This window comes from Thalassophryne amazonica, chromosome 3 (genome assembly GCF_902500255.1).
Source record: "Thalassophryne amazonica chromosome 3, fThaAma1.1, whole genome shotgun sequence".
NCBI classification, from domain to species: Eukaryota; Metazoa; Chordata; class Actinopteri; order Batrachoidiformes; family Batrachoididae; genus Thalassophryne; species Thalassophryne amazonica.
The window spans coordinates 130842797-130858535 of NC_047105.1; the positions used below are offsets into that span (position 1 = coordinate 130842797).

A 15739-nucleotide genomic window follows, 5' to 3' on the forward strand; every position below is an offset into this window, starting at 1 on the left:
TTTGTCTCAAGGTGGGACTGTAGTTGTGCGGCAACCACCTTTTCAAGTGTTTTGGAGATGAAGCTGAGGTTGGAGAAGGGCCGGTAGTGATTGAGGTCAGCTGGGTCAGCACTGGGTTTTTTCTACTGCCAAGGTTAGAGGTAGTGTTGTTGTTCAAGACACAATGAGAGCGACTGGTTAGGTATGATGTTATCCATGTATGGACATTGCCATTAATCCAAAACTGATTCTGCAACCTACCGAGTAGAATATTGTGATCCATTGTATGAAATGCAGTGCTAAGATCTAACAGCACCAGAATTGTAGTGGTGTCTGAATCCATTGCAAGCAGTAGATTGTTTACCACTTTGGTCTTAGCTGTCTCTGTGGAATGATATGTTCTAAATGCAAAATGCAGCGGCTCAAAAAAGATTATTCTCAGTAAGGTGGTCCATGAGCTGCTGCGAAACTACTTTTTCCAGAATTTTAAAACAAAATGATAGATTTCATATCAGCCTATAATTTTTCAATACACTAGGGTCAAGCTTAGATTTCTTAAGTAATGGTTTAATCATTGCAGCTTTGAAACATTTAGGAACAGATCCTGAGGTTAATGACAGATTAATCATTTCCAACACAGATGGCCCAAGAGTGGGCCACAGGTCCTTAAGCAGTTTTGCTGGTATAGGGTTGTATAAGCAGGTTGTGCTTTTAGCAGATGTAAGTTTTGTCACCATTCCTAGTGAAATATTATCAAATTCGGTAAATCTAGGTAGTATATTAGTGGTGACACCCACCTCGATAACAGGGTGTAGTGGCCAGACTAAGGCATGCTGGGATAAATTTAACCTAATGTCATCTATTTTTTTTTCTTTCCTCAAAGTAATCTAGAAATCTTGGGTTGTAAAAGGAGAGCAATTTACAGGTATTTGTCCATGAATAAGTGTTGCCACCGTGTTGAATAGGAACTTTGAGTTATGCTTGTTTTTGTTAATCAAATCAGAGTAATAGGCCCGCTTTGTAGCCAGTAGTGCATGTTTATAGTGTAGAATAGCATTGCCCCGCGCGAGGTGGAGTACTTCTAGTTTTGAACTATGCCATTTTCGTTCTAGACCTCTAGCTTTATGCTTGAGACCACGTAACCGATCATTGAACCAAGACAACTGTGCCTTGGGGGTGTGTGGTTTTAATATAGGTGGAGCGATCATGTCAAGTGTGTTTGTGGGCGCTGGGTTGAAGCTGTTCACAAGACTGTCTACTGAATAGTCATTTTCTGAAAGTGACGCTAAAATATCAAGCAGTCTGCCTCCAAGTTCAGTTGTAGTTGAAGAGTTGATGCATCTCTGTGATGATATATAAGGCTCTTGTTCCAGTAAACACAGCAATAACACTGTAAACTTAATAAGTGAGTGATGTGAAACCACTGACGCAAGAGGTATGACGTCAGTATTTGTGACAGCCATACTGCAAACGAGGACCAAATCCAGGGTGTTTCGACTAATGTGTGTCAAACCCCAAATGCATTGCCCGAATCCTAATACATCCATAATGTCCATAAATGATTTGCAGAGGAGGTCAGACAGCTTATTTATATGAATGTTGAAGTCACCAACAATCAGAATGCTATCTGCACGGGTTGACAAATTAGAGATAAACTCACCAAATTCATCTAAGGTAAAAATTTGTGGAATTGGAAAGGAGTGTTGGCGGAGGTTTGCACTGTCCGAGCGTGGTGCTCTAGTTTAATTAATTTCCAGCTGAGCCTCAGGGACCTCCATACAAATCTGAGGCCAAAAGAACTTTGACCAGACACAAAGGAGAGTGTGTCCAAGTCCAACAGCCTTGGACACTGTTCTACATTGGTCAGGTGCATGCTCCATATTTCACAGCAACCTTGTCCAATCTTGCCGTGCACTATGCGTCCATCCCTTCACCATCCTGTGGTGTCCTCCCTGAGTTTTTGCTCACACAGGGAACAGAGAATGGACTCTGCCCCTTTGTAACGGGGTATTAGAACACAAATTGCCCAAGTTTGATCCATTTATAGGCAGTTACTTTTTTTACTAGTTTGGGAGGTTGTGCAACTTATCTTTATCTCAGACTTTCATAGGAATCAAAGCTCTAAACAAAATAAAAAGTAACTATCATTTATGTACATGTACAGTACAACAGTAGGTACATGACGACAATGCACAAAATCCTCAAGTAAGGAGCTGATGATACGGGAAAAATGGTGCAACTTCTACTGCAGGAAATTACGGTTGTTTTTGAGAAGCGTGTTTTGTACTCAAGTACTTTTTTAGCACTTGAACCTTTACTTGTAAATGAGTATTATTTCAGCAGTCCAGCAGTACTTATACTCAGTGGTGGGCACAGCTAATCAAAAATGTAGCTTTGATAATTGCTATACTGCTAACTGAAAAGTTAACTTTTAAACCGTTAAATGGATAAACTGCTAAAAAGAATTTAGTGGAAGTTGCAGCTAGAGTATTTTGTACTCAATAAGTACTTTTTAGCACTTGAACCTTTAGTTGTAAATGAGTATTATTTCAGCAGTTTAACAGTACTTGTATTTAAGTACATATTTTCAGTACTGCTCAGAGCTTTGTGTGTGTTCCAGACCACATCAGGACACAGCGCCCTCTGCTGCACCTGAGCCTGAACTCAGCTTGGTTTCTCTGAAGAGTGACAGGTCTCTGAGACTTTTGATTCGTTTTAAAGGACCACGACTGTCTGCTGGAAAGAAGTGAGCTCTGAAAGTTTCATTTTTTTCAGGGTTATTCATGATCTGAATTTTAGCATCAATAGGAGTTTAATTATTATATAATACACACACACACACACACACACACACACACACACACACACACACACACACACACACACACACACACACACACACACACACACACACACACACACAGGATCATGAAGCTGAGCATGTAATAAACATACACAGGCATCTGTACACACAGTTTACAAAGTGTGAATGGATGATAAATCTCAGGACAGTAACTCTACCGTTGTTTAATTTATTTCCAGCTGAGCCTTGGGGGCCTCCATACAAGTCTGAGGCCCAAAGAACTTTGACCAGACACAAAGGAGAGATGCTGATCACTGGAGGTTTAAAGGATGGTTCAGAATTGTCTGACCCGGATCAGCACATCAAAGCCGTCATTGGAGAGATGGCCATGTATAATCTGGCCACGGCTACTTCACTGCAGTGGCATGTCAAAGGTGCTGCGTGTAGGAGCTTTAGGTGTGCGTGTTGGGCCAGTTTGGCTGACACACCCATGCGTGGCTCATTATTCATGGCTTATTATTTGGAGGGGCTGAGGCAGGATCATGTGCTGAAAAGAAACCTGGGGTTGTTCTTATTTTCTTCAATTAGTGATGAGTAGTAAGATGTCCTAGCTTTACGGAGGGCTTTTTTATAGAGCAACAGACTCTTTTTCCAGGCTAAGTGAAGATCTTCTAAATTAGTGAGATGCCATTTCCTCTCCAACTTACAGGTTATCTGCTTTAAGCTGCGAGTTTGTGAGTTATACCATGGAGTCAGGCACTTCTGATTTAAGGTTCTCTTTTTCAGAGGAGCTACAACATCCAAAGTTGTCCTCAAAGAGGATATAAAACTATTGATGAGATAATCTATCTCACTCACAGAGTTTAGGTAGCTACTCTGCCCTGTGTTGGTATATGGCATTGGAGAACATAAAGAAGGAATCATATCCTTAAACCTAGTTACAGCGCTTTATGAAAGACTTTTACTGTAATGAAACTTATTCCCCACTGCTGTGTAGTCCATCAGAGTAAATGTAAATGTTATTAAGAAATGATCAGACAGAAGGGAGTTTTCAGGGAATACTGTTAAGTCTTCAATTTCCATACCATAAGTCAGAACAAGATCTAAGATATGATTAAAGTGGTGGGTGGACTCATTTACATTTTGAGCAAAGCCAATCGAGTCTAACAATAGATTAAATGCAGTGTTGAGGCTGTCATGCTCAGCATCTGTGTGGATGTTAAAATCGCCCACTATAATTATCTTATCTGAGCTAAGCACTAAGTCAGACAAAAGGTCTGAAAATTCACAGAGAAACTCACAGTAACGACCAGGTGGACGATAGATAACACCAAATAAAACTGGTTTTTGGGACTTCCAATTTGGATGGACAACACTAAGAGTCAAGCTTTCAAATGAATTAAAGCTCTGTCTGGGTTTTTGAGTAATTAATAAGTTGGAGTGGAAGATTGCTGCTAATCCTCCGCCTCGGCCTGTGCTACGAGCGTTCTGACAGTGTGACTCGGGGGTGTTGACTCATTTAAACTAACATATTCATCCTGCTGTAACCAGGTTTCTGTAAGGCAGAATAAATCAATATGTTGATCAATTATTATATCATTTACTAACAGGGACTTAGAAGAGAGAGATCTAATGTTTAATAGACCACATTTAACTGTTTTAGTCTGTGGTGGAGTTGAAGTGCTATATTATTTTTTCTTTTTGAATTTTTATGCTTAAATAGATTTTTGCTGGTTATTGGTGGTCTGGGACAAGGCACCGTCTCTACGGGGATGGGGTAATTAGGGGATGGCAGGGGGAGAGAAGCTGCAGAGAGGTGTGTAAGATTACAACTCTGCTTCCTGGTCCCAACCCTGGATAGTCACGGTTTGGAGGATTAAGAAAATTGGCCAGATTTCTAGAAATGAGAGCTGCTCCATCCAAAGTGGGATGGATGCCGTCTCTTCTAACAAGACCAGGTTTTCCCCAGAAGCTTTGCCAATTATCTATGAAGCCCACCTCATTTTTGGACACCACTCAGACAGCCAGCAATTCAGGGAGAACATGCGGCTAAACATGTCACTCCCGGTCCGATTGGGGAGGGGCCCAGAGAAAACTACAGAGTCCGACATTGTTTTTGCAAAGTTACACACCGATTCAATGTTAATTTTAGTGACCTCCGATTGGCATAACCGGGTGTCATTACTGCCGACGTGAATTACAATCTTACCAAATTTATGATTAGCCTTAGCCAGCAGTTTCAAATTTCCTTCAATGTCGCCTGCTCTGGCCCCTGGAAGACAATTGACTATGGTTGCTGGTGTTGCTAACTTCACATTTCTCAAAACAGAGTCGCCAATAACCAGAGTTTGTTCCTCGGCAGGTGTGTCGCCGAGTGGAGAAAAACGGTTAGAAATGTGAACTGGTTGGCGGTGTACAGGGGGCTTCTGTTTAGAACTACGCTTCCTCCTCACAGTCACCCAGTCGGCCTGCTTTCCTGGCTGCTCGGGATCTGCTGGAGGGGAACTAACGGTGGCTAAGCTACCTTGGTCCGCACCGACTACAGGGGCCTGGCTAGCTGTAGGATTTTCCAAGGTGCGGAGCCGAGTCTCCGATTCGCCCAGCCTGGCCTCCAAAGCTACGAATAAGCTACACTTATTACAAGTACCATTACTGCTAAAGGAGGCCGAGGAATAACTAAACATTTCACACCCAGAGCAGAGAAGTGCGGGAGAGACAGGAGAAGCCGCCATGCTAAACCGGCTAAGAGCTAGTAGCTGCGCTAAGCTAGCGGATTCCTAAAAACACACAAAGTGAATAATGTGTAAATAATTTAGAGGTGATTCAGCAGAGGGAGTGCTTTAGTTAAGGCACGTGAAGATTACACTGTGAAACAAATCGTTATCTAGCTAACTAGATCAATCTAACTGCGCAGATTAAACAGCTAACAGATACAGCAAAACACCGCTGTGCTCCGTAACAGGAAGTGATACAATACCGCAGTGAGAGCCAACCACCAGAATAAGCCAGTTAATGAGAGCTCACATCGTCATACCGTCACTAATCACACTCAGAGCTCTCAGGGCTCACATCGCCACAACGTCAGTATTCACACTCAGGGCTCACATCACCACACCGTCATTATTCACACTCAGAGCTCACATCACCACACTGTCATTATTTACACTCAGAGCTCACATCACCACACCGTCATTATTCACACACAGAGCTCACATCGCCACACCGTCATTATTCACACTCAGGGCTCACATCGCCACACTGTCATTATTCACACTCAGGGCTCACCATCGCCACACCGTCATTATTCACACTCAGGGCTCACATCGCCACACTGTCATTATTCACACTCAGGGCTCACATCGCCACACTCAGGGCTCACAACGCCACACCGTCGTTATTCACACACAGAGCTCACACTGTCATTATTCACACTCAGAGCTCACATCGCCGCACGGTCATTATTCACACTCGGAGCTCACATCGCCGCACCGTCATTATTCACACTCGGAGCTCACATCGCCGCACCGTCATTATTCACACTCGGAGCTCACATCGCCACACCGTCATTATTTTCTAAATCCATATTGTTGTTAACTAAGTATATGATGTTTAGCCATGAAATCATTCAGAGTCATTACAAATACCTTTTCCAGAATTTTAGAAAATTGTGGTAACAGTGAGATTGGCCTATAGATCGAAAAAACATGTTTATTACCAGATATGAACAATGGCATCGCTTTGGCTATTTTCATTTTAGAAGGAAATTTCCCAGTCATTAATGACAAATGATAAATATAGGTTAAAGGTTTAACAATACAATCAGTGATATTTTTTATCAAAAACATCAAAATTTAAGCTATCAGTTGATTTTTATCATGGAGGACAATATCTAATGAAGAGTTTGCTAAAATAATGCCTCTTAGACCACCCACAGTTAAAAGTTTAACAATACAATCAAGCTTTTGGACAACCTGGATCTTGTAGGGAAAGAGCCTGAGCTCTCCCCACAAGATCCTTTGGATAGAAATAGCGCTGATATTTAATTCTGAAGATGCCCTGTTCTCCGAGTGGACTTCCCTTGACTAAGATCAAAAGCCTACCGGACAGCTGCAACATTCTCCTCACTCTGCTCACTTCAGGGTCTTCCTGAACGGGGTCTATCTATCACAGATCCAGTCTGCATGAACTTTCTGTGGGTGTTGAGGATGATGTTTCGGTCAGGTGCATAATGAGGTCCATAGAGTGCCTAAAATTGTCACTGCACTGCAGTCACGCAGATTGAAGCACCTCCATCCATGCAGTGATTTTGCATCTCTGTTCTAAAGTAAGCATGGCACTTCAAGGAAACAACGGAACACTACTGTCATGGCCCCTCCTCTACTGCTGCAGGGGCGGTTCCACCTGCAGGCAGAGGTGGGCCATGTCTAATTGGAGTCACCTGGGGCTCATTATAAGAACAGGGCTCCAACAATACTCATCCCCTCAGCTTCTCCAGCTCTGACGTGAACTGTGAACTGTCCAGGATTTTCTCAGCCTGCGCAGGGCTGTTCCCTTCCCCCCCCAGGCTGTCAGACAAGGCCGTTGATGGCGCTGAACTGGCTGCCTTCCGGAGTGTTCTGATAAACTGGTCCTTTCAAATCTCGGTTGTCGTCCTGTGTCCTTGTTTTGTCTCTGTGATTATTGTTTTTTGTGCTGATGGGATTTTTTTTTCCTCATTGCCGCTGTGTAATGCAGCGGCTATGAGGGTTTTTTTTTTCTTCTCCTTTTCCCTCGTGTTTTGCTTTCATATATATGTTTTATGTACTGGGCCGGCCTATGTGTTGTGTGTTATGTGTGTTGTTTGTTATGGGTTGGTGTTGGTTTGCTCAGCCCTGCTGTTGACCAAGGCAGGGATGTACATCTGGAGCTGGTCCCCGGGCGCCTAATGGCGACCTCTGCTCCTACTGGCAAATAGGATGGGTTAAATGCAGTAGCCACATTTCATTGAGCAGGAAAGTTCTTCTGTTCTGTGCATATGACAATAAAATTTCCTTGATTCCTTGATTGATTCTCTCGGCTTGCTCCTACAGGTTACATCTTTGGTTTGGTTAGGTTTGGGTTCTCACTCAGTCATATTTGCACGTACATGTTCACCCATCCATGCACTGCATGCAGCCTACATGCTGACACATCACACCCCATTGCCTTTATTTTTATTTGAAGTTAATTATTATTTACAATAAAACTCTTTTGATTGGCCTAAACTTCATCTCCCCTAATTTGTTTGGCACAAGCTTGGAGCCAGATTCGTGACACTACAGATTTGTACTTGAAAAAATTCTCAGTCACTGAAGAGGGCAACAGCACAGGATTAACGCCCAGCATCGTATACCTGCAAAGAAAAGAGAAAATAAAATCCATCAGTGACTTTTGAAACACCCTATATAATCAATAACTGTTGATGAATTTGTAGCTATCCTAGTTGGATGTGATATCAGCATGTAAAACTGAGTATAATCAGCATAGCAATGAAAGGTAATCCCAAAACACCACAATATTTACCCAAAGGATGTTATATAAAGGGAGAAAAGCAGGGGGCCTAAGACTGACCCCTGTGGATCTCCATGTTTTGTGCCACCAAGGTTAGAGGTAGTGTTATACAAGACATAATGAGAGAGACTGGTTAGGTATGATAACAGCCATGCAAGGACAGTCCCAGTAATCCCAAAATGATTCTCCAACCTATCAAGTAGAATATGATGATCCACCGTATCAACTGCAGTGCTAAGATCTAACAGCACCAGAACCATAGTGTTGTCTGAATCCACTGCAAGCAGAAGATCGTTTACCACTTTAGTGAGCGTTGTCTCTGTGGAATGATGCATTCTAAGTGCAGACTGCATCGGCTCAAAAAGATTATTCTCAGTAAGGTGATCCACGAGCTGCTACAAAACCATGTTTTCCATAATTTTAGAACAAAATGATAGATTTGATATCAGCCTATAATTTCTCAATACACTGGGGTCAAAATTAGATTTTTTATGTAATGGTTTAACTTACTTCACGGCAACCTTGTCCAATCTTGGTGTGCACTATGCATCCCTTGACCATCCTGTGGTGTCCTCCCCGAGTTTGTGCTCACACAGGGAACAGAATGGACTCTATCCCTTTGTAACGGGGTATTAGAACACAAATTGCCCAAGTTTGATCAGTTTATAGGCAGAAATGTGTTTTGTTTTTACAAGTTTGGGAGGTTGTGCAACTTAACTTTATATCAGACTTCACAGAAATCAAAGCTCTAAAGAAAATAAAATAACTGTCATTTATAAGTACATGTACAGTACAATAGTAAGTACACGACAACAATGCGCAAACATCCTAAAGTAAGGAGCTGATGATACAGAAAAAAATAGTGTGATTTATACTGCAGGAAATTACGGATGTTTTTGAGAGAGTGTTTTGTACTTGAGTACTTTTTTAGCACTTGAACCTTTATTTGTAAATGAGTATTATTTCAGCAGTCCAACAGTATTTGTACTTAAGTACATGTTGTGTGTGTTCCAGACCGCATCAGGACACAGCGCCCTCTGCTGGACCTGAGCCTGAACCCAGCTTGGTGTCCCTGAAGAGTGACAGGTCTCTGAGACTTTTGATTCATTTTAAAGGACCACGACCGTCTGCTGGAAAGAAGTGAGTGCTGAAAGTTTCATTGTTTCAGGGTTATTCATGCTTTGAATTTTAGCATAAATAGTTCAGTTATTATGTAATATATGCACTCAAACATGCAGGTGCTTGGTGAAACATAGAAAGATGCAGAGGACAGGGAGAGATGGAAACAATGGGGGGGAAAAAAGCCAGCAGGCCAGAGAGCCTTCTCTTATCGTGCACCTGCCTTGTGGAATGATCTCCCTGGAGAGATAAAACAGTCAGATTACGCAGAGACATTTAAGTCCAGTCTAAACATGCACACCCTCTCCCTCTCTTATGGCAAGCATACCAGTGTAGTATGGAACTATGCTTCCTCTCTTTTTAATTCATATTATTAGCAATGGAACAGGTCTCTGCCTCACTACATCTGAATTCTGCGTCTGTTAGTGAAACACAGGGCTAGTTGCCGGCAACTACCTTAGCAATTGCTTTGCTTCCCTGTTGATTTACTGTTGGTGAAACCATGTCTCAGATATAAATATTTCTGGTCGACTGATTTGGTTCTTCTCTCTGTCTGAGGCACTGACAACACTAATGACAGATACTGGCCCTGCACCCAGGGCACCGGCCTGATCTTGAGATGCCACACCTGTTGCACCACTGACCGGAGGTCCTGCCCTGCCAGCCCAGTCTCACTTTTTTCTTTTGTCCTCCCGTCACGAAATGAGTGAATTTTTCGTGACGGTTTTTTTAACTCACCATTACTAACCCTACTCCTACCCCAACCCGAACCTTAACCATAACTTAATCCTACTACTTCCCACCACCCTAACCATAACCACCCCCGATGCCCCAGCTTCACTTTTAATTTCTTGCAGCCATCACAGAATGAATTAGAATAATTTGTGCTGCTGTGATGAAAATGAGCCGCTTTTCATCACAATATCACAAACCAATAGATTAATGTATATTTCATGCTGCTGAATCACGACTTACTGTGAGACCAGGTTGGCCCTGCAGCCACTGGTGCTGGACATGAATGCCTATGTTTAGAGACCCACGATGGAGCTTTTAAATTAAGGAATCTGTTTTTGTTACTCTTCTGTTTCTTCTGTTTGTAGAGAAATTCTTGGACAATCTGTAATACCTTGTAACTGTTAGAATGGTTTAAGCAGTGGGTCACCCCTCTGGGTCTGGTCGGCTTGAGGTTTCTTCCTCAGAATCACCGGAGGGAATTTTCCTTACCACTTTCGCCTGTGTGCTTGCTCAGGGGGGTTGGTAAGGTTAGATCTTCCTCGTGTGGAATCGCCTTGAGGCAGCTTTGTGTGATGGTTCAGGGTCACCTTCAGCTTTCAGGCTCCTCTCCTGTGGAACCAGCTCCCAATTCAGATCAGGGAGACAGACACCCTCTCTACTTTTAAGATTAGGCTTAAAACTTTCCTTTTTGCTAAGCTTATAGTTAGGACTGGATCAGGTGACCCTGAACCATCCCTTAGTTATGCTGCTATAGACTTAGACTGCTGGGGGGTTCCCATGATGCACTGAGTGTTTCTTTCTCTTTTTGCTCTGTATGCACCACTCTGCATTTAATCATTAGTGATTGATCTCTGCTCCCCTCCACAGCATGTCTTTTTCCTGGTTCTCTCCCTCAGCCCCAACCAGTCCCAGCAGAAGACTGCCCCTCCCTGAGCCTGGTTCTGCTGGAGGTTTGTTCCTGTTAAAAGGGAGTTTTTCCTTCCCACTGTCGCCAAGTGCTTGCTCACAGGGGGTCGTTTGACCGTTGGGGTTTTTACGTAATTATTGTATGGCCTTGCCTTACAATATAAGTGCCTTGGGGCACTGTTTGTTGTGATTTGGCGCTATATAAATAAATTGATTGATTGATTGATTGATTTGGCGCTATCCAAATAAATTGAATTGAAATTGAATTGAATTGAATTGACTGATGTGCTGTGGCGTACCCTGAGGGGAGCAAGTTGAAAGAGTTTGTTAAACAATATATATATAATTAATTCTTTTAATAATTTTACAAGTGGAATTTTCAACAGTTATGTTGTGCTAAGCCCCCAGTGTTCTGGTACAAAAAAACAAACAAAAAAAAAACAACTCGATCCATGGCTTACTGATCTGAAAACCGTGAACATTGCAAAATGGTCAGAAAGTGAACTTGTCCAAGACCTGTTAGTATGTCTAGGAGTTTAAGGTCCAGCTGTTTGTTTGCTTTGCACCGGGAAAAATCCTGCTGATACGGTTCAAGTATAATTTTAGGCATTTCTAAAACAGGCAAAATTCCTTTGTGTTTATTTGTTTAGAACACAAACTGCCTGAGTTTGATCCATTTTAATATTGCATCAATAAGGTAGAAAGGATTATTTCTTTTTTTTTTTCTTCTTGTTACTAATTTTGAGGTAATGCTACTTACCTTTATATATCAAATTTTCTCAGGAATCAAAGCACAAAACAACATACAGTGCATCTGGAAAGTATTCACAGCACTGACTTTCTCCACCTTTTGTTAGGTTACAGCTTTATTCCAAAATGGAGTAAATCATTTTCCCCCCTCAAAAATTCTACTCAACAACACCCCATGATGACAACATGAAAAAAGTTTTTTTTTTTTGTTTTTTTTTGCTCATTTATTAAAAAATAAAAACTAAAGACTCAAGTCTTCTTGAATAGGATGCCACAAACTTGGTGCACACTATCTTTGGGCTGTTTTGTCCATTCCTCTTTGCAGCACCGCTCTAAAGCTCCATCAGGTTGGATGTGGAGCGTCAGTGCAACAGCCACAGATCTCTCCAGAGATGTTGAATCAGATTCAGGTCTGGGCTCTGGCGGGGCCACAATGACATTCACAGAGTTGTCCTGTAGCCCTCCTTTGATATCTGGGCTGTGTGGCTCTATGTGCATGTCCTGCTGAAAGTGAACCGTCACCCCAGTCTGAGGTCAAGAGCGCTCTGGAGCAGGTTTTCATCCAGGATGTCTCTGTACATTGCTGCATTCATCTTTCCCTCAATCCTGACTATCTTCCAGTTCCTGCCACTGAAAACACATCCCCACAGCACGATGCGCCACCACCATGCTTCACTGTAGGGAGTGGGTGCCTGATTTCCTCCAAACATGACGCCTGAATTCACACCAAGATTCAGTTTTGTCTCATTAGACCAAGAGAATTTTGTTTCTCATAGGTCTGAGGAGTTGTTCAGGTGCCTTTGGCAAACTCCAGGTGGGGCTGTCATGTGCCTTTTACTAAGGATGGTGGTCTGTCTGGCCACGCCACCATACAGGCTTGATGGGTGTATTGCTGTAGAGATGGTTGTCCTTCTGGAAGGTTCTTGTCTCCCCACAGAGGAATGCTGGAGCTCTTATAGAGTGAACCATCGGGTTTCTTGGTCACCTCCCTGACTAAGGCCCTTCTGCTCAGTTTAGATAGGCTGCCACCTTTAGGAAAATTCCTGGTGGATCCAAACTCCTTCCATTTATAGGTTATAGAGGCCAATGTGCTCATTGGGACTTCAAAGCAGCAGAAATGTTCCTGTACGCTTCCCCAGATTTGTGCCTCGAGACAATCCTGTCTTAGAGGTCTACAGGTCTTTCCTTTGACTTCATGCTTGGTTTGGTGCTCTGACATGCACTGTCAACTGTCACACCAGGTTATATGTCAATGGACTTCATAAAGTAGTAAGAAAAGTGTGACTTATACTCCAGGAAAATACATTAGATTTGAAAAGAGGCCTTAAAAAACAAACAAAAAAAAACTTTATTATTTCAGCAGCCTAGCAGTACTTCTAGTTTAGTACATATTTACCGTATTCTTTCCACCACTGCTCAGAGCTTTGTGGTTTTTCCAGACCACAGGCAGGACACAGCAGCCCCCTGCTGGACATGAACCCAGCTTGATGAATGACAGGCCTGTGGGACATTTGATTAATTTCAAAAGGAGAACGAGCGTCTGCTGGGAAAGAAGTGAGCTCTTACTGACACTCAAATCTGACTGTCTTCATGCTTTCATCATTAATTGTCCTCTGAATTTTAACATACATTGGAGTTTTCTTACTTTCTTAACTAACACACACACACACACACACACACACACACACACACACACACACACACACACACACACACACACACACACACACACACACACACACACACACACACACACGACCATGAGTTGACTGTGCAATAGACAAACACAGGAATTTTATATCCCCCTGATCGTCGGGGGCCTCTGTTCAAAATCTGAGGCCTAAATAAATATTACCAGACACAAAGGAGAGCTGCTGGTCACTGGAGTGTTTAAAGGATGTTCAGATCCTGTTCAGCACCATCAAAGCCGTCATTGGAGAGACGGCGCTCTGTGCACATAACGTGGTCCCTGAAGATGTGTTCCGTTCTCAAGGAACCATGTTGTTGTTGTTGGCACATGTTGTTGTCAAAGCCTGCGAGAAGATATGCTTATAGTCATGGCACGTTGTCGCATCAAGATCCCACATCTGAGCTAAGAACAGAACAGCTTCTGATGTCAACTTAGAGATTGCTCTGTTAATTATCATTGTTATTATTGAGTTGGAATCTTTAAATTGACAGCAGGGTGAGTGTCAATGTGTTTGTCTGTCTATGTAACCCTGCGATAGACTGGTGTCCTGTCCAGTCTCACACCTTATGACTGCTGGGATAGGCTCTGACCCCCGGTGACCCTTAGGGTAATATCTCACTGGGGTGTGAGAGCCTGAGGACAGCATCCATGAGGAAATTGGTGCAGTTCAGTTTGAGGTTTGCAGCTGTTCACCATCCCCTCACCTCACTCGCGTGCAGCGCTCACATGTCACTTGATTTTGAACAGACCAGACGGTTCCCTTTGATGACCTCCCTTGCCCGATAGTCAGGTGGTGCCTTGTACTCCTCAGTGCTTCGCCTCTGCACCTTGAACGTGCACAACATGTGACACAACTTGTGAGGGACTGACACATTCTTTTCCTTTGATATGGTCAGAGAGGATCAGCTCTTCTGGAAGCGTCTGAACACTCCAGAAGCCTCCAGCCCCTCTGCTCTGCAGATGTGCACGCGCGGGCTGGACACATCCTGCCCGACCTGCACAAACCAGAGTTACTGGTTTTTTATTTAGTTATTATTTACATCGTATTATTCAGGGGGCTGGATGGATGTAAGTGAAATGCTCTTGGTTGGCGACCTCCCGCTGTGCATGCGTGCACACTGTGCAGGATGGACAATGTTCAGCACTCGTGCTTCATTCCTCTTGCTTCATTTAATATCACAAATGAGAACAGAAAAATAACAAGTGATAACTAATGGTGAACAATGAAAACACAGACTGCAAAACAAGAATTGGAACTGAACCATGGCTAAAGTATATGAAAAGTAATAAAGAAACAAAGTGGCAAAGCAAAACAGAACAAGAGTAAACACGTGACCAAACATAAAACAATGAATTAATCAAAGCTGGGGCAGACAGTGAAAGAAAAGGGGGAAAATGGAATAAAACCCGGATCCAGGTCGAAACCTGACACCTACAAACCTTTTATCAACCATTTTGGGACACTCACCAAGACTGAAAAATCCAAAATGATGCACAAGATGGAAAAAAAAAAATCACTGTAAACAGCAGATCCAAACCCAGAGATGCATGTACTGATGATGCCATGTTTGTAAATCTGGAGTCTGTTCAGTGTTCAGCAACACGTTTTGTGAAATTGCAAAGGTCATCCTGACACAGTTGTTGAAATTTGCTCAGACAGTTGACTTTGTTTGTCACACGTACAAACGTCCTTGAGTCAAACTCACTCAACGTGACACGCAGGGGTCGAGTGTAGGGATGTTAAATTTCTCATCAAAGGTCTGACCAGAAGCTCCCATCAAACCTCCAAGCTGCTCTCAAATGAAATAAGTTCACGTTGGCATTGTTGACGTTTCTTGCTGATGGAATGAAAAAGTATGCAGTATGTGAGCAGACGAGTGGCCAAAACTTTATTCGTAGGTTTGCGAAGAACATGTGAACATGTATAACCCCAATTCCACTGAAGGTGGGATGTTGTGTGAAATGTAAATAAAAACAGAATACAATAATTTGCAAAGCCTCTTCAACCTATATTCAATTTAATACACCACAAAGACAGATATTTAATGTTCAAATTGATAAACTTTATTGTTTTTGTGCAATATTTGCTCATTTTAATATGGATGCCACACAACACATTTCAGAAAAGCTGGGAGACAGTGGTATGTTTACCACTGTCTCTCACAGCAATTTGGTTAAGATCTGTTACTAATATGCTACTAAGGATATACCCCTTTTGCTGATATTGA

The 15739-nt window shown here is 42.6% G+C and overlaps 1 protein-coding gene and 1 long non-coding RNA gene across 2 annotated transcripts in view; one reads left to right on the forward strand and one right to left on the reverse strand.

Moving 5' to 3' along the window:
* The window catches only part of LOC117507616 (NACHT, LRR and PYD domains-containing protein 12-like), a 175923-nt gene that overhangs the window by 11945 nt on the left and 148239 nt on the right, over nucleotides 1-15739 (forward strand). The window contains exons 3-4 of the mRNA XM_034167442.1: nucleotides 2600-2725; nucleotides 9326-9451. Coding sequence (XP_034023333.1) covers nucleotides 2600-2725; nucleotides 9326-9451 — 252 coding nt within the window. The remainder of the gene's footprint in view (nucleotides 1-2599; nucleotides 2726-9325; nucleotides 9452-15739) is intronic.
* Nucleotides 2483-13460, reverse strand: LOC117507618. The gene is made up of 3 exons (XR_004559797.1): nucleotides 13447-13460; nucleotides 10179-10182; nucleotides 2483-2631 (listed from the first exon to the last, which is right to left on the reverse strand). It is a non-coding gene; the product is annotated as an uncharacterized LOC117507618 (long non-coding RNA).